This window comes from Periplaneta americana, unplaced genomic scaffold (assembly GCF_040183065.1).
Source record: "Periplaneta americana isolate PAMFEO1 unplaced genomic scaffold, P.americana_PAMFEO1_priV1 scaffold_91, whole genome shotgun sequence".
Lineage (NCBI taxonomy): Eukaryota > Metazoa > Arthropoda > Insecta > Blattodea > Blattidae > Periplaneta > Periplaneta americana.
This window is the reverse complement of record NW_027185572.1, coordinates 1-20,000: the sequence shown is the minus strand read 5'-3', so window position 1 is coordinate 20,000 and position 20,000 is coordinate 1. Positions and strand designations below refer to the sequence as shown.

The 20,000-nt window shown below is 36.1% G+C and overlaps 1 protein-coding gene across 1 annotated transcript; it reads right to left on the bottom strand.

Moving 5' to 3' along the window:
- Positions 1-1,623: 1,623 nt before the first annotated feature.
- Positions 1,624-17,587, bottom strand: LOC138694283 (zinc finger protein ZFP2-like). The gene is made up of 3 exons (XM_069817794.1): positions 17,300-17,587; positions 16,354-16,433; positions 1,624-10,774 (listed from the first exon to the last, which is right to left on the bottom strand). Exons 1-3 carry the CDS (start codon positions 17,492-17,494, stop codon positions 10,027-10,029), a joined length of 1,023 nt encoding a protein of 340 aa, XP_069673895.1. The 5' UTR covers positions 17,495-17,587; the 3' UTR covers positions 1,624-10,026.
- Between the last annotated feature and the right edge of the window lie 2,413 nt (positions 17,588-20,000).

Here is a 20,000-nt window from a genome sequence, read left to right as displayed (position 1 = left end):
TCAGCAGTTGTCCAGACTGAACGAAGAGTGGCTTAGTGTGTACTTACATTTTAGGAAATCGCCATCAGAGATAATAGCGATAGTGGTAACCACGATTAGAGTATCCAGTATTATAACCAGTAAAGATCCCTGCGATGGCGTAGGATAATGTTTTCAGAACATGTAATATGCTGCCGTGCCGCCACGTTGCACCTCCCGTGACGTTCCGAACAGACCTAGGAGGCGTGGTTATAAGCACTAGGGAACTCTCGGTTCAGGACGTGAGACACGGGCAATAGGTAGGTTACAATCATGTATTGTTATACTTCTGTTATTATTCATTTTTAGTTGCTCAAGGCCATGTGATGTTAATGAAAATGGTATTAATTTTGTTTTAGAAACGTTTGGATCCTGTGTCTCAATACTTATACTCAATTTTATTATCGAGGAACTCTCAGTGTGTGCTCGATTACACTAACCTCTAGTGCTTACCATGCACTACCACAGAGAAAAGAAATACGGATTATACAATGTGCACACGTGAATTAATAAAAGAATCAACTTTATTAAAGAATGGATTTTTTTTTAGGCTTTGCCACAAGAAGAATGCATGCAGGTGTTACAAAAAATGAACATAAACTTATGAAAGCTAAAGAATGCTTCAAGGATGAAGACAAAGATCACTTAGATGTCAATATACTAATAAGGACTAGGATTCTTAGGTAAATATTTTATTTGCATTATAATATAAACTCGTAATTATGTTTTAAGTTTCGGACAAGGCAAGGTTGTGGCCTCTCTCCTTTGCTTTTTAACGTTTATATGAATGCCATTGTGAAAGATTTTAGAGAACCAAACACGGATATATCACTATTAACAGAAATTTAAAATTAGATGTAATAATGTTTGCGGATGATCTTGTTTTACTAACAACATCTGAAGATGATTTGCAATGCTCAGTGCATAATTTAAATTTAATAGCTCAAAGATATTCAATGGAAATATCCATTAACAAAACAACAATAATGGCCTTTTGTGGTAAATACCCAATACCAAGCAAAATTTGTTTAAATAACACAATTTTGGAAAGAGTTCATGAGTTTACTTATTTAGGATATAAACTTTTTGTTGAAAATTTGGATTTACCAGAGAAAATTGTAAAATTCAACAAATCAATGGGCATCATTAATAGAGTTTTAAAACCTTCGTTAGTACAAAAATCAACTCGTACTCGCCTTTATCAAATAATAGCTCGACCAGTCTTATGTTATGGGAGTGAAGCGTGGACTATAAGGACAAAAGATGAAAGCAGACTAACAGCTTGCGAGATGAGATTCATGCGCCGAACAGCTGGCTACACTAAATGGGATCGAAAGAAAAATGAAGATATCCTTCAGGAACTTAATGTGTCATCAATACTGGACTATATCTCCAGATATCAGTTAAACTGGAAGGAACACATCTCAAGAATGGTTTCATCCAGGATCCCTAAGGCAATAATGAAGTATCGCCCAAATGGGAAATGGTCACTTGGTCGACCCATGAAAAGATGGCAAGAAAATCGCTTTTTCAGGCCGTAACAGTTCTTTTGGCACTAATACTTGACAGGATGATGATGGTGATGATTATTCGGACAAGGTCATCTGAGTATATACTTTAAATTTTATTTCACATAACAACACACATTTTGACAATTTTTGTGTATGTACATATTTTCAGACGTTCACATAAAACACACAAAAATTATATTACTACTAGTGGCTTGTGCAGCAAATGCTGCAAACTAAGTACCAGACATTCTGAAAGTTGTTTGTTTCAATAATAATGAAACATACTCCCTGTGAATGTTTTTTTATGCTAAATAGTTTGTCTTGAAGCTATACACATTCAGTTTTTTAATTTGAACGTGAAAATGCAAGTAACAATGTCAGGACGATCAGTCGGTTTTTCATGTGGGAGTAAAGCAGTAGCTATTTCAGGTCATTGTGGATTGTAGGTGAAAGTTAAAAAAAAAGTCAGGTTTGTTACGCTTTCGAACTATAGACATAGCATCTTGGTATAGCTGCTGCATGTTTCGTGAACTACCTTGAAATTTATAGAGGGTAAAATAATTTTATCCTGCTAAGAGATCTTGCTGAAATCATCAGGTGACTACAAAATCTTGTAGGCCTCTTATTTTAGCAGTAAGTAATACCTTTTGGTCTTTCCATAGAAACTCTAATTTTTGTGCTCTCTCGAGCCAATACTGAAGAGAATCACGCACAGAAATATCTCCACACACCGCCATTAAATATAAGAAGAAGACCGAACCCCACTTGATTAACTATAAAAATATTTGATTTTTAATAACAATATATATAAGTTTTATAGTCTTCGGTAACATATACTATGTATACCATATAGCCGCCACTCAGTAAATTATAGAAATGAATATTTAATTTAAGATATTCTCTACATCTACTTATATAACCCAAAACATTTCACTTTCATATCGTCTATAGACCTATAGCATTAATATGTATAATTAATGAAAAATAGTCACATCAAGGGATTAACTACAATAATATTTCATTTCTAATGGTAATAATGTCATGATGCCACCTCAAGTTTTGTAGTTTCTAATATCCAATACACAGCTGTACTCAGAAAATTACACACCGCAGAATCAGACCTGTAAATAAGTTTAATAACTCTTGAAGTTTTTAATAACCAATTAAATTTGAGCTCTAAATGTGTCAGCAATCTTGCAGATCATAATCTTCGTGTAATATTGTTTACTGTAGTGTGTCTTTTGTTTTATTCTGAAAAGTCTCATAATTGACGACAGATGGATTTTGGAAAATAGGAAAATGATGTAGGAAATTGACATTTCACTGAAAATTACTATTTTTCTGAAAAAACTTTGGGTTCCAAGCTTCAAAATGAGGGGTCATTTATTAAAATCCATTCAGCCGTTTTCCCGTTATTTCCATTATCAGTTCGAATTATATACAGTATATAGATGATGTACCGAAGTACATATGGAGTTTCATTGCAGCAATTCTGCGTTTCCATATGGTGAATAATCGGTAGAATGGAGAAAAATTCTCTCCAGCACCGGGACTCGAACCTGGGTTTTCACAGGCTGGTGCTTTATGCACTAAGTCACACCAGATTCAAGTTCCGATGCCAGATTGAATCCCTCTCATGTTTAAGTTGTAGCTACTGTGTTCCCTATTTGTTGGCCTACCCTCATGTACCGTACTGTTACACAGTACACGGGGATAGGTGAACAAAGGGGAACACAGTAGGTAGAACTTAAAAATGAGAGGGATTTAATTCAGCATCGGAACTTGAATTCGGATTGGCTTAGTGGATAAAGTCATCATCATCATCATTGGCATTACGGCCCTTATAGTTTAGCCTTAGCCTCCCTCAGAACATCCGACCAATCACTCCTGTCTAATGCTCGTGTTCTCCATCTTCTAATTCCAACTTTTGTTAGGTCAGCCTGAACGTCATCCAGCCATCTCAATTTAGGTCGTCTGACTTTCCTTCTTCCTACCGGTAATGCATCTAGTAGAGCTTTGGGTGTGCAATTGTTCTCCATCCTGGCTACGTGTCCCAGCCACTCTAACCTTCTGAGTTTTATGTCAACAACAATGTTATCTTTATATAATTCATATAACTCAGCATTTGTTTTAATTCGCCAAAACCCTTGCTCATAAGTAGGCCCAAAGATTTTCCGTAATACTTTCCGTTCCCACGCATTTAAGATCTTAATTGCCCTTTCAGATAGAGTCCAGGTTTCACTTCCATATACTACTATTGGTTTAATAATAGTTTTATATATTCTTATTTTAGCTTTTCTTGAGATACACCTAGACTTCATAGTTTTATTCAATGCCCAAAGACCTCGATTCCCAGCTGCAATCTTCTCTTTTATATCAGTCATAACATCATTATTGTCTTTCACCATGGAACCCAGATACTTAAAACAGGAAACTCTATCAAAATCAGTATCATTTAAATTAATCTTATTAGAATTGTCATTATTCATATTATACATGTATTTAGTTTTATCACTGTTAATTTCCAGACCGGCTTTGATTGCTTCAGCTTCTATTTGTTTGAGTATTTCATCCATTGTACTTACATTGCGTGATAAGATAACAATATCGTCTGCATATGCCATATATTGTGCCGTTCTATTGATGATTGTACCTCCTGGGTTTATGGTTATCTTTTGAACAATTCTATGCAATCCAACATTAAACAACATAGTTGATAAGGCATCACCTTGCCTAATGCCATTAAAAGTTATAAAGCTTTCAGAGAGCTTATTCTGAATTTTAACTTTATTTTGAGTTTGTGTTAAAGTTATTTTAGTTAAATTGATCAGTTTACTGGGAACTCCAATTTCGCCTAAAGTTTCTAGAATATAATCTCTGCTAATGCAGTCAAAAGCTTTTTTAAAATCAATATATAATTGGTGCAAAGGTAAATTAAATTCACAAAACTTCTCTAAAATTAGGTGTAAAGAAAATATTTGATTTGTTGTTGATCGACCCTTACGGAAACCGCACTGGTATTCTCCAAGAGCTGCTTCTATGTATGGTTCTAAATACTTAGCTAAGATATTAGTGAAAATTTTGTATGTAGTATTTAGCAGTGATATGCCTCTATAATTCTTACACTCCAGTTTATTGCCCGTTTTATGTATAGGGCATATGACAGCTACACTCCAATCACTAGGCATTTGTTCCTGATTCCATATATCCACAATCAGATTATGAATACATTTCCACAACTCCTTTCCACCCTTTTTGATTAACTCTGCATTAATCGAATCTTCTCCTGGTGCTCTATTGTTTTTCATTTTCCTTATTGCATCATATACCATAGTATTCGTTGGTACTGGCATGTAAGGGTCAGGTCCAAAATAGGATACGTTTACATTTATTTCTTCTTGTCCTCCAGAACTCAAGAGATCATTGAAATATTCAGTCCATACTTTTAGTACCTGTAGTTCTCCAGTAATTAGGTTTCCATCTTTGTTTTTACATATCATCGTTCTTGGTTGGAAGCCCTTCTTCTGCCTTCTGACACTTTCGAAAAACTTTCTGCTTTCATTTTTTCCAAATTTTTCATCTAAGTCGTACAATAAATTTTCTTCAAACATTTTCTTTTTCATTTTACAAATATTTTTAGTATTTCTCCTTCCTTCTTTGTATTTATCTGTTGCTGCTCTAGTTTTCTTTTGTAGCATAACCAGTCTGAGTTCATTTCTCTTATCTATCATTTCTTTGCATTCTTGATCAAACCAAGTGTTCCTATTTTTATTCTGCGTGGTCTGAATGATCTCTGAGGCAGCTGAATGTATATTTTGTTTAATGAAGGACCATTTCTGTTCAATATTCATCTCCTGTATGTTCTGTTTATGAATATTATCTGTTATAGTTCTTCTATACTCATCTGCTATTGTACTGTCCTCAAATTTATTAATATTAAATTTTATGCACCTGTTATTTACAAAAGTTGCTAATCTTGATAATCTAGGTCTATATTTAACTCTGACTAGAAAGTGATCTGAATCGCAGTCCGCTCCCCTTAGAGATCGAACATCTAAGATGTCTGAGGCATGCCTTGCACTTACCATGACGTGATCAATTTGATTAATTGTAAAGCCATCAGGTGATATCCATGTTTGTAGGTGTATATTTTTGTGGGGGAACCGCGTGCTGGAGATAACCAGATCTTTAGCAACCGCAAAATCACATAGTCTTTCCCCATTATCATTAGATATATCATGTAGTGTATACCTACCAACATTAGATACCACACTTGTTTTACCAATTTTGGCGTTCATGTCTCCTAATATAATTATAATATCATGCTTAGGTATTTGTTGGTGTACTCTATCCAAACGTTCATAAAAGGCATCCTTAACAATTTCATCTTTTTCTTCTGTGGGGGCATGCACTGATAAGATGGTGGTATTAAAAAATCTTCCTTTGATCCGTATACTACATATATGTTCATTAATGGGTTGAAAATCAATTATATTACTTTTAACTTTCTTGTGGACCAGGAAACCCGTTCCAAAATTATTTCGGCCATCACTACCACTATAGCATACCAAATAATTACCGGACATGAACATTTCCGTCCCTCGCCATCTTATTTCCTGCACTGCCGCAATCATTATATTATATTTGTCAAGTTCCTGTATCAAATCTCTCAGGACTCCAGGTCTAAATAAACTTCTTATGTTCCATGTAGCCAAATACATATCCTTATTCCGTTTGCCTAGTCGTCTCTGATGATCAGTCCGGCTTGCTTCTTTGGGTTTCTCAACGTTAAAATTTTTCCGGGATTGGGTTGTCAACCCAAAGCCCAACCCCCAACCTGGAGGGCCAGGGAACCTTCTGTTAGGGTTACCATTCCTTAGCCGAAAAAATCCCGTTTAGGCGCCGGATATTCGTCTTGAGTCTTCCTAAAGAAGACCTACTGGTTTTCTTTTAGTGATGGCCATTCCCGAGATTTAAAAATTCACCTATTTTAGTGGATAAAGTGCCAGCACGTAACTCTGGAAACCTGGGTTCAAGTCCCGGTGCCGGAGACAATTTTTCTCCATTCTACTGATTCTTTAACAGAAAAATTAAGTTTTCATCAAATAATTTTCGACAAAAGCACCACCTCAGATTAATCATGACCCGAATGTTCAGTGCAGTGCCTTAGACGTGACAGTTGGCAAGCTGTAAGAGCTGTTACCACTAAAACAATTTAGTGTAACTTACACACACAACAATTTCATTTTTGTTTTGTTACTGCTATAATTGAATGTGTAACACTTTTATTAAGCCGCCAGTGCTTATCTACCAAGTGATTAAAACAAGTGCTCTACAAATTGCTTCTTACACAATGATTCAGCATTTTAGTATTATGAAGTTTTATATAAAAACAAAGAGAGAACAGTTATAATCGCCCCATTAAAAGGCAAGACACAACAGAACTCAAAGACAGAATAACAAAAACGACCAAACAAGTGTTCTTTTATAAAAGTTTTTATATTGGTGTTATACTATAAGTTTTATATTGCATTTTAGAAATTGATTGATATTAAGTAAGCTTAGTATTACTATTAGCACTAATTACTAGTAGACAAGCGACATCCATAAATGTATCACACACTTAATCACGAAAAGAAGTTCACAGAAAACACACACCAATGGCTAGGTTTTCAATCATTTACAAATGTTAATTGTTAATTTTAATTATAATGCATCTGAAGATGATACAAAAAATGGTATCGAAAACGTTCATGTAAAAATCTTATTCATGTAAATGACTATTATAGTAGATAAGCATTGGCGGCTTAATAAAAGTGTTACACATTAAATAACACACAAACATTGATGTGTCATTTAGGAGAGTCTTGTAAGTTATCATAACGCTGATTCAGGAAGCAATTATAATTTCATAAACATCATCTGTCTCTATTTCGTTTCCAGTCACAAACATGTCTCCAGGGAGTGCATGTTGTTTCTTAATGGCCAGGGCGCTCTTTTCCTCAGTACAAGGCAGTGTTCCGCGATAATCGTCAAGCATTTGTAATGGATGAATCTCATTGTGTACTGTAATTCTTCTGCAGTTGGCGAGGCAACATAATTTATTCTGATGCATATTCTTGGAATGTAGGCTTTCACGGCCAGCATTGATAGGATGCGTATACTAGCAAGATACTACAACAACACAACGTGGAGACAATTTTCACTCCTACTAGGCAGACTCGTAACTGCTTACGGTCTGTCAAGGACAAACATAACCGACTTTCATCAGCTGGAGTATACAGAATCCCGTGTTCCTGTGGGTCAGTGTACATAGGTACAACACAGCGTAGCTTCAAGACCCGAATCACAGAGCATAGAAGGAACTGCCGTCTAGGTTACGTGGACAAGTGGCCGTAGCCGAGCATGCTTTTAATGATGGGGATCACAACATCAGGTTCCAGGACACCGACATCCTAAGCAGTACGCCACACTTCTATGCCAGTTACATCGGGAAGCTATTGAGATTCATAAACACAAAAAGAACTTTAACCGCAAGGAGGAAGGACTCAAGGTCAACAAAGCTTGGTATCCGGCCCTCAGAAGCACAAACATCAAACCCTTTCTCCGACAATTAGACACTATGACAAACAATCAAAGCACCGAAGCCACTGGTGTGGACCGCGGCGACGACAAGCAACAACAGCCCCACACCTCAAATATCGACGTGCTACCAGTCTGATACACACAGCAGATCTCTGCACACACGTGTACCACGCCACTGAAGATATCCACGGAGTAGTGGACGAAACATTTGGTTGTAACACCGACAAACTGATGCATATTGTTTATATTCACATGAAATAATTGAAACATAACGAAATATTTTTCCTTTTTGTCATATTTTCCCGATTTTTAGCACATAAAAATAAAAATATAAATATAAATATCTAAAAATTCGAGTCCTAATAATAATGATGACTTGCTCGCAATTAACCATCAGTTGAGTGCTGTTGTCGCATAAGCCATCATGCTGGAGAGTCAGGTTTGAGGCAGAACTATAAAACTTGAGTAATTAGAGCATAATATATATTGGAGACAAACATAATTAGTGCCTTCGACACTCAATTAGCTATATTTTCTGACAAACGTTTGGAACACCTGGTGTAGTGTGGCAACATTGGTATTATCGCCGCGCTCTCATGCTTAACATGTCGGCATCATACAATAACGTGCGGTGTGCTTTTAAAACATAATTTTTACCATAGAATAACTCTTCTCGGGTTCTCAGCCAGGTGAGTTGGAGATCTGCTTCCAAGCTTTCAACGGCTAGCTCTGCCATCTTCTTCAGGGACTTCGTCAGACTTCATCAGATGGCAGAGCTAGCCATCGAAAGCTTGGCAGCTAATCTCCAACTCACCTGGCTGAGAACCCAAGAATTGTTATTCTATATCAAACGCCGGGAAAGCCTCAAGTCATACATAATTTTTACCGACTGATTGTTGCTCTGTAGGTTTCACTCTAAGCGTCATGTTGTCATGTCTACTTCCTCGATAAGAATAAGCACTAGTTTGTTATATTGTTAAAAGGCTATTATTATTATTATTATTATTATTATTATTGTAATTAGTATTATTATTTCATATACAAGTACGTTAACATTCTTAACTCTTAATAACAACTCTTTAATAATAATTTTTAATCACATACCTTAATGTTCGTCCTCAGCACAAGACATTGCAACCTCGGTTTTAGTCCACGTGGATTAGACAAGTGGGTGTCATTTAATAATGGAAGCAGCTTATTGGTTGCAATATTGAAATTGAGGCGAGTAATTGGAGCGGCGACATAGGAAATTGAAAACAATAATGCAATTAAATTTCAAAGACCTGCCGAATATTATGCACGAGGCCACTCAAAGACCTGCCGAATGTTAACCATGAGAGCACGGCAGTAATACCGCTAAGTAAAATTCCTTTTTAAATTTTATTAATTCTGTTCTGTGCGTGCGCTTATTTTATAGATGGAACTTTTTTTTTATTCTTCATATACTATAATCTAGGATCTGACCCTATCGCTTGCTGGAAGCCAATGTGTGGGAACTATGTGGACACCTGTATCACACTGAACACTGGCTCTGCGAAAAAAAAATGAAATTTCGATTGAAGATTCAATATGTTCGCGCCACTGTAAAGGAATTTTTCACAATTTTATCACTGCCACAACACACTTAATTTCTTACTGTATTATATAATATATTATATAAGTATGGATATATGCGGGCATATAACTCTCCTAGTGATCACAATTAATTTTCACTACTCCATACTATAAATCCAAACGATTTTCAAGGTATTTTAGGAATGTTTTCTAGTGGCGCATGCATATTGAACCTTTACAGAATTCCGTAAAATTAATATGAGAAAGTGTATGCTCATATTTTATATAAGAGAAATGTAATAAATAAAAGTTCTTAAACAGAGTTCACCACATGTTTTGATATAGTAACAAGATCCTCTCACATTTTATTTGTTTTATTGTGTAATCGGGCATGAAATGTGACGTAGGATTTGGAAGAAAAATATTTGTTGCATTGCTTACACTGATATGGCTTTTCTCCAGTGTGAGTTCTTATATGTTTTCTTAGAACACTGCCATCTGAAAAACGTCTATTGCAATACTGACATTGGTAGGGTTTTTCGCCAGTGTGCGTTCTAGAATGTTTCACAAGGGCACTCGAATGACAGAACGATTTATCACAACGATCACATTTGTATGGATTTTCACCAGTATGTGTCCGTGAATGAACTACGAGGTTAGTGGCCAAAGAGAATCGTTTTTTGCAATACTCACACTCGTATGGCTTTTCACCGGAATGTGTTTGTGTATGTATTAATAATGAATTATTGTATGAAAATTTTTTACCGCATAATTCGCAGCTGTACGGTTTTTCACCGGTATGGATTCGCACATGTCTTTTTAGACCTTCTTTTCTAGCGAAAAATTTACTGCATTGGTTACAAGAGTACTGCTTGTCTCCTGCAATAGCTTTCATTTTTAGGTCTTCATCATTGCACTTTTTACACAAAAAATTCACTGTCTCACTGTATATAAAAAATTTCTCACATCTGTCACATTTCAGGACATTCTTGTCTTCGCTGGAAGAATTTGCAAGCTTCATCTCTTCTGGTAACCTTCCGTCTACAAATTTCACTTCTTTCTCTCTTGCACTGTTTGAAATGCTCTGTTGATAAGGCAACGCAGCCCTGCAAAAAACAGATTGTAATTACTTTTAATTTTTTCTGATGAATGAGATAATTTTCGAATCAACAAGAAAAAGATAAAAATGAAAACATCAGCAAAATACACACTAATAATAATAATCATCCGTGGCGCTACAGCCCATGAAGGGCCAAGACCTACCAGCCGGCTGTTGGCCTCACAACCCACATGCCGAAGCAGAGGTGGACGATCATCCAACCAGAATGGAGGTATCGTGTGGTTAGCACGATGAGCCCCCCAGCCGTTATAGCTGGTTTGCGTAACCGGATTTCGCTACCTATCGTAGCTCCCCAAGTGCATCACGATGCTGGGTGGGCACCGGTCTCATACACTGGCCGAAATTTCATGAGAAAATTTCTTCCCCCATGGGGACTCGAACCAGCGCGCATTCCGTAACGCGAGTCCTAGGCAGGATGCCTTGGACCGCGACGCCACGGCGCGGGACAAAATACACACTATATAGCCATAAATCTAATCTGAGACAAACGCTAATAAGAAAGTTCAACAACCAACAAATTTATCCAAATGCCATCTGCTGCAAAAAACAGGAAGTCATCAAGTCCACATGTGCGTCTCGTCTGGCCTGGCAGACTAAACAAATGAATTCATCATCACGAAAATGTCAGCAACAATGAATGGAATAACATAAAAATTAACAACAATTGAACATCTGCTGAAAATCACGAGGAATGGAATTATGGCGTCACCACAAGAACTTGGCGAGGTCTGCAGTAAACACCACTTACAAGGAGAGGACACGCTCTGTATATCACAGAATTAAATCAGATCTTGTGACATGAAAGTGCAAGAGACACTGTTTAAAGTCATACCTGGTATGGGTGGCCAATGACCCCTCGTTTTGGAAATATTGACTATTGTTTGTGACATACTTCCGTTAGGTACCTAATAGGGAAGCATTAGACTGTATAAGGGCGTAGCTCATGTGGTTGGGTGCTGAGTTGTCATCCAGGCAACCCGAGTTCGAATCCTAATACCTTCTGATTTTTTAAAGCTTGATATTATTATTATTATTATTATTATTATTATTATTATTATTATTATTATTATTATTATTATTATTATTATTATTCACGTTGAGTTGTCAGTTCCTATATTCAAAGCCATGTTGAAATATGCTGGTATGCATCAAAATTAATAAACGAACGAGAAATGTTTGTGAATGTGAAGGATATCTGTTTCACGGCAGAAGTGCGGAAAAATGTGTGTGACTGTGGACAACCTTCTTTTATTTGCTGTGCATGGTGCAGGAAATATGTATGTTTGTGTGTTTTTATGACATCATAATGAATCGGGTACAAAATGAAATGGAATAGCTGCTACAGAAATAGAACAGATGCCGGTGACACATCTTACCTTCCTACGTGAGCAGTATTTCATTGTTTATCCTTTACAATACAATGTTAGTTAATTAGTAATTTGTTTAAAACATGATGAAGCATTCAATACATTGAGAAATATGATATAGGTATGTAAATAGATAACTGTGATCACAATATTAATCATTATTAAAAGAAAAAAATATAGAAACAGTTAAGATTCGAACTCAGGTTGCCTGGATAACAGCTCAGCATCCAACCATATGGGCTATGCTGTTACACAGTCTAATGCTTCCCTATTAGGCACCTAACGGAAGTATGTCACAAACAATAGCCAATATTTCCAAAACGAGGGGTCATTGGCCACCCATACCAGGTATGACTTTAAACAGTACGTCTTGTACTTTCATCTCACACAATCTTATTCCATTCGGTGATATACAGAGCATGTCCTCTCCTTGTGAGATACATTTATTAATATTTAGTTATTGAGTTATCAAACTCTTAACAGAATAGTTCATGTCGGACACCATGTATTTTAAGACTTACTTACTTAGTGGCTTTTAAGGAACCTGGAGGTTTATTGCCACCCGCCATTGGTCCCTATCCTGAGCAAAATTAATCCAGTCTCTACCATCATATCCCACTTCCCTCAAATCCATTTTAATATTATCCTCCCATCTTGTATTTTAAGACAGCAACTCAAAATTAAAACATTTGAACTACATGGAAAAGATGAACTTAAAAGTAATAGCTTGCACTACCATTCCATAGAATCTTGAGGACAGAACAAACTGCATTATTGCTGGTTTTTTTTTTTTTTTTTACATTATGAACAAAAGAGAGCGAGCTCAAAAACTCCCCAAGTCACCTTCTTTTTCGAAATGTGTCTTTTTTATTGAAATGTAGTGATTTGGACACATTTCATCCAGTTCTGGAAAGAAGTGTCCAAGTCTACGCTCCTAACATATTTGGACAGCCTTAAAATATTCAGTCATTTCAATATAATTCCAAGTCCAGGACATGGTAGGCTCAAGAAAATGGAACAAATGTTCCCAGTTCGAGGACATTCTTTCCTACCTTGTGACTAGCATTTTGCGGTCATTGAAAAAATGAAAAGAAATGTTGAGTCCATGGAAATGTATCAAGGATGGATTTAGTTGAAGAGAAAAATTCCCTGTTTATTCTGTAAAAGGTAATGAAATAATTGATTTTCAGAATGAATTTAAAATAGTTTTAAGAGCAGTGTCAGAGTATTGAAACTTAATTCAGGACCTGTAATTCGCTCCCAGAAAGCTTACAAAGGTCAGATTCCTATAAATGAAAAGAAATTGAATTGTGTGAAATCTTTGATGAAATTCTTACATAATGATGCTGTGAACTGCATTCAGTCACTTGTTGGTACTAGTGGTAATGTTAATGAGGATGGAGATTATGACCATGAATGTCAGTTTATAGGCTTCATGTAATTCTTTACCCTTATACACCTAATTACCCTCTCTTCAATGCTTCATAAAGAAGTGAGTGATTTCAAATGTGTCTCGTGTCCAAAACCTTCAAATGTCGTTTAACAAGTCCTTAATGCACAAATTGATATAAAAACTTATGGAGCAATTGATATGATATCATTTTAAAACATTATACTTGAAAAATTAAGTTTGTTTTAAAAAATATAGATGTATACAGTTTTTTTAATTCCTGAAAATTTTACTTCTCTGAACTTGAACTCACGATATCAAATTTTAAAAGAACTTAGGCTTTAAGATTGATTGCAGATCTGACAATGATATAAATGATTGTGTAGATTGTAAGAAAATCTGTAGACGAAATTGTAACTACTGTTCTCAATAATTGCACCACACATATATATATATATATATATATATATGTACTATGTGTGTGTGCATGTGTTATGAGTCCTGTTAATTTCCTTTTGTGTACAATACACACACATATTAATTGTATAATTTCTAAATATTGAGTGTATCTCTGTTAATTGCTGATTAACTTAACACCAAATATTGTGAATATAGAGTCCCAAGAGGCTAACTCTGTTGAGAGGTAGTTTAATAAATAAATAATAGAAAAATTAAATACAGGCAGAGAATGACACAAAAATAAACTATGGTTCTGGAGTAATGTTTAGCATGAAACTAACGGGCCCAGGTTCAAATCCTGGATGGAACAAGTAACCTGCTTGAGGTTTTTATCTGGGGTTTTCCCTCAACCCATTAGCCTAAGAGCAAATGTTAGTTAACTTTTGGCACTGGTCCCTGGACTAATTTCGCTGGCATTATCACTTTCATCTCATTCAGATGCTAGATAACCTTAGCAGTTGATAAAGCATTGTAGAATAAACTACCAAAAAACTAAATAAAATATTATGTTGTGGCTACATTTCTCTGTTGTATCATCAACATTCCTACCTCAATAAACTAATATTAGCTTCGGTTTTCCTATGTTTTCCAATTTCCCCATTTACTGCCAATCACCTCCAATTCTTTTCCACAGAGCTTTTTGAGAATTCCATGTTCTGAGCTTCATTTTGGTCTCGCCCTCTGGTTTTACAATAGAAAAATCTCCTTTTTTTTAAGTGGTCCTTCATTCTTGTCACCTGACCAGTTCATTATACACAAAACTAAAGAACTAAATTAGACTAACAAACTTTGGGATCGGATACATAATCTCTTCATTCATTCAGAGTTCTGCCCAAGGGCAGGTCTTTCATTGCAAACCCAGCATTCTCCAGTCTTTCCTATTTTCTGCCTTCCTCTTAGTCTCCTCATATGATCCATATATCTTAATGTCGTCTATCATCTGGTATCTTCTTCTGCCCGAACTCTTCTCCCGTTCACCATTCCTTCCAGTGCATCCTTCAGTAGGCAGTTTCTTCTCAGCCAATTCCTTTTCCTCTTCCTGATCAGTTTCAGCATCATTCTTTCTTCACCCACTCTTTCCAACACAGCTTCATTTCTTACTCTTATACAACACTTTTTGTTGAAGGATTATTACATACACCTTCATCCTTAAAACATTTGTAAGTGTAATAAATTTTATTACCCCATACCCTTAATTCCTATTTTGGAGGGGAAAAAATGCCTACAGAGTATTTTTTTTTTTAATTGTGGAACTTAAAAATTTTCGTTTTACTACTTGTACCAAACTATTTAAAAAAAATTGCTCCAACGTTTTTAATAATTGGTACTACTTTTTTTTTTTGTCTTAAATGAAATGTTTTTCTTTTTGTGTTTCATTTCTGTAAAGATAGGTTAAAGATTGAGGTACAGTTTGTTGCTTTCACTAAGAAAAATGGCCATACAACATTTCATGAAATGTTCTAATTATAATTAATTGTGGAAGATGTGATGTAAGTAGTTTTCAACAACAGTTTTGAGAAAACGAGCAATAAAATTACAGATTGCTGGCTGAACTGTGTTTGCATGGCATGACATTTCAACGCATAACTTGGTCTACTTTACGGACATCTTAACACAGATATAAAGCTAGAGTTCATATTAAATTAATATAATAAAAATGAACATTGAATTTTCTCTTTTTTCCCCTTTGAAGGTGTAACACCTTTATTAAAAAATGGGATGTGATGTTTTGTTTCAGTTTTTAGGTCATTAACTTGTAGTAGTGCACCGTAACTGTTATAAATGTTCACGACAATAAATATCACATTACGTTGTTTTGCAAGTTAATAATCTAAATAAATAAAATTATTATTATTATTACTGCAGTGTTAAATTAACAGTCTGTACCCAAAACACTGCACCCCATTTGTTCCTTAAAAATGTGTTTAAAAAAGGTTATCTATTCGATCCTTAAGGTTGTCAGTCCAATTTAGAGACACCCTATATAGATACTGTATTACCTCCATTACTTCCCATCCAATTCCTGTGTTATACGAGTACGTATAGTACATTATTTTACTGAAAAATAATTTTAGTCATTTTCTGTATTGGTCATATGCTGTTAGTAATTAAGGTACATTCAAAGGGAGCTCGCCTGCTGGAGTAAACAGTCTTTTATTTCTGCCTATCAGTGTTCAATGATTTGTCCGATATTAAAATTAAGCTTGAAGAGGACAGAACACTTTTGTTGTACCCTATTTTCAACTTTTAAAGTATTTTATTTTTCCTAAAGTTACAGCATACCCTTATCCTGGAGACATAAGCACGGTTCTTTCTTTTTCTACAAGGATTTATTACCATTTTACTCACCCCAAAACACCGAGATTATCTTCCATTATTTCTTCTTCAGCAACTTCCTTCTTAACTTCAGGCAAATAGTCTGACTCTGCCTGTAATAAGAACAGTGACAATATATAGGTACATTATCTTCATTCTAGCAATCATTATTATTATTATTATTATTATTATTATTATTATTATTATTATTATTATTAGTTATATTACCGGTTGATCTGTATGCTGTGAAACTTGGACTCTCACTTTGAGAGAGGAACAGAGATTGAGGGTTTCTGAGAATAAGATTCTTAGGGAAATATTTGGGGCTAAAAGGGATGAAGTTACAGGAGAATGGAGAAAGTTACACAACGCAGAACTGCACGCATTGTATTCTTCACCTGACATAATTAGGAACATTAAATCCAGACGTTTGAGATGGGCAGGGCATGTAGCACGTATGGGTGAATCCAGAAATGCATATAGAGTGTTAGTTGGGAGGCCAGAGGGAAAAAGACCTTTGAGGAGGCCGAGACGTAGATGGGAAGATAATATTAAAATGTATTTGAAGGAGGTGGGATATGATGGTAGAGACTGGATTAATCTTGCACAGGATAGGGACCAATGGCGGGCTTATGTGAGGGCGGCAATGAATCTCAGGGTTCCTTAAAAGCCATAAGTAAGTAAGTAAGTATTATTATTATTATTATTATTATTATTATTATTATTCTATAAAAATCACATCTAGTAACAAACTATCACAATTAGTTTCAGAAAGGAACCACTCTGTAAAAACAAAAACGACTTACGTAATGAGTACCGGGGACTAGGAACCTACCAAATATTAAATCACTAATTTCCACTGATTAGCTTCTGAGGAGTTCAAATAAAACAAACAATATTCTTTACATAAATATCTTCCTTTTTGGTTCTTTCCTGAGATGGTTCTTTGGACGTTTACATAACCAATACACTAACTCACCTCAGTTTCAGTGTTCACCGCTACAAATATGAAGGGCACTGCAGCTGCTTCCTCCTCCTTCACCTCCTCCTCCTCCTCCTCCTCCTCCTCCTTGAATTCATTGTGTGATTTAGATTCATTTGCAACTTCTCCAAAAATGCTGGACTGTGTTTGTAATCCGTCGACTGCCAAGGGCTCCACTTTTATAACCTCCATCTTGACCTACACACAAGAATTCACAACACTATGAACACAAGCATATGTACAGTAGTGGCAAAAAAAACCGGACCGACCCTTGTAGCTGATTTCAGAGTCTTGTTCACTCCAGAGCACAATAGACTGATAACTAAGACTTTCGTGGTTCGAATCCTGCCTGGGAAGGAAACTTTTTTTTGTTGAATAATTTCAAGGGAAAAATTGTTCCGGGGCCGGGTATCGATCCCGAGACCTCTGGTTGAACGTACCAGCGCTCTGCCAACTGAGCTACCCGGGAACTCCACCCGACACCATCTCAATTTTTCCCTTTATATCTACACAACTCGCGTGGGCTGACGAAACGCCAGAGACCCACAACGAGTGCACACAATCTGTGTGACTTGGAATTGTGGTTTTCTGTTAACGTACACAGTGACTTATATATTATGCAAATCTAGTCTTTCAGGTAAAGCTCCCTGTAAAGCAGATTTGAATAATTTCAAGGGAAAAATTGTCCCAGGGCTGGGTATCGATCTCGGGACCTCTGGTTGAACGTACCAGCGCTCTGCCAACTGAGCTACCCGGGAACTCCACCCGACACCGTCTCAATTTTTCCCTTTATATCCACACAACTCGCGTGGGCTGACGAAACGCCAGAGACCTACATTGAGTGCACACAATCTCTGTGAGACTTGGAATTGTGGTTTTCTGTTAACGTACACAATACTTTTCTATTGCTGGTAAAATTCATGTTCTGGGAATAATAAGTTAATTAAGTAGTAAAATATCGCTGCAATCAAAAAGTATTGGGAATAAATTTGAATAAGGAACAAAAAAAAAAGTTTCCTTTCCAGGCAGGATTCGAACCACAAAAGTCTTAGTTACCAGTCTATCGGGCTCTGGAGTGAACAAGGCTCTGAAGTCAGCTACAAGGGTCGATCCGGTTTTTTTTGCCACTACTGTATACAAGTACATCCGTGAATAATGAAAATAAGGACCACGTGCAATATTTTATTTGCTCAGAATATTACTTATCACCAGAAAGTACATGTAATTCCACTATCAATACAAGCCAAGCCATTTATAACAAAGGACAATATAAACAGAATCACAACAGTAGTACGTGGCCTACTGATATACTCAAAGATCCTACACATGTGCATTGGCCTAGATGTTGAAGCTACAGTATCAGAACCATCTTCAGTTACGGGCCAGAGCATGGATATGTTTGGCAACACTGAGTGGAGGCGAAATAGGGCACAATTTTTGACAGTATAGTGCTTTGATTTCGTTGTCGTGTACATTTTCGACATTAATTTATACAAAAGTACGTGGATATCATCAAAATTCAGAACACTGATGTATGTAATTTATTACGGAATCCGAAATGTATTTTATTTGAGTTTCAGGTACCACACAAATACTTACATATAAAGAATGTGCATGAAAATAACTTTAAAAAATTAAAAGTATACGTGTTTTTTATTTATGGTGTAAGAACAAATAAATAAATACATAAAGAAATGTTATCTTGTACAAAAAATAAATAATTAAATAAAGCTGTAACAATGTGCCAGAGAATCAGTCCCATTCCGAGGCTTATTGTTAGGTTTCGTAACAAGCTGTCTTTTACGGTGATGGGTTGTTAGGCCTTCGCCCTACCCCCAAGCTGGAGGACCACGGCTGTCCACGACTGCTTATTCAATATATTCGCAGCTATCCTCCATATCTGGAGGCCGTCAGAATTTGTAAAACAGTTATATTACCAGTTGTTCTGTATTGTTGTGAAACTTGGACTCTCACCTTGAGAGAGGAACAGAGATTAAGGATGTTTGAGAATAAGGTGCTTAGGAAAATATTTGGGGCTAAGAGGGATGAAGTTACAGGAGAATGGAGAAAGTTGCACAACGCAGAACTGCACGCATTGTATTCTTCACCTGACATAATTAGGAACATTAAATCCAGACATTTGAGATGAGCAGGGCATGTAGCACGTATGGGCGAATCCAGAAATGCATATAGAGTGTTAGTTGGGATGCCAGAGGGAAAAAGACCTTTGGGGAGGCCGAAACGTAGATGGGAGGATAATATTAAAATAGATTTGAGGGAAGTGGGATATGATGGTAGAGACTGGATTAATCTTGCTCAGGATAGGGACCGATGGCAGGCTTATGTGAGGGCGGGTTCCTTAAAAGCCAGTAAGTAAGTAAGTAAGTAAGTAATAATGATACACTTTCACAGTACTCTATTTCAATCAATTAATCAGTATGTAGCTAGTAAATTAACAATGGTTTGCTGCTTTACGTTGTTTTCTCTCTAACATGAAAGGTCTAGGATATCATGTACATTTTAATCTCATACAATTATCTGTAGTGCTTTTCTATCAATATTTCAGATGCCTAGGAAGCCAGTTTTAGTTTGAACCTGGCCAGTCACCATAACAATACTGTTCTCCTAAATTATTTGTTATACACTTTTTAAAATGTAATTTTAAATAAATATAACTACAGAAGACAAATCAAGAATT

What these genes read in the sequence shown, in the direction of transcription:
- LOC138694283 (XM_069817794.1), bottom strand. Translation starts at nt 17,494, where the DNA reads ATGGAGGTTATAAAAGTGGAGCCCTTGGCAGTCGACGGATTACAAACA. An exon ending in CGGTGAACACTGAAACTGAG is followed by an intron (nt 16,434 to 17,299) that starts GTGAGTTAGTGT and finishes TTCTTATTACAG; the next exon opens with GCAGAGTCAGACTATTTGCC. An exon ending in GATAATCTCGGTGTTTTGGG is followed by an intron (nt 10,775 to 16,353) that starts GTGAGTAAAATG and finishes TGTTTTTTGCAG; the next exon opens with GGCTGCGTTGCCTTATCAAC.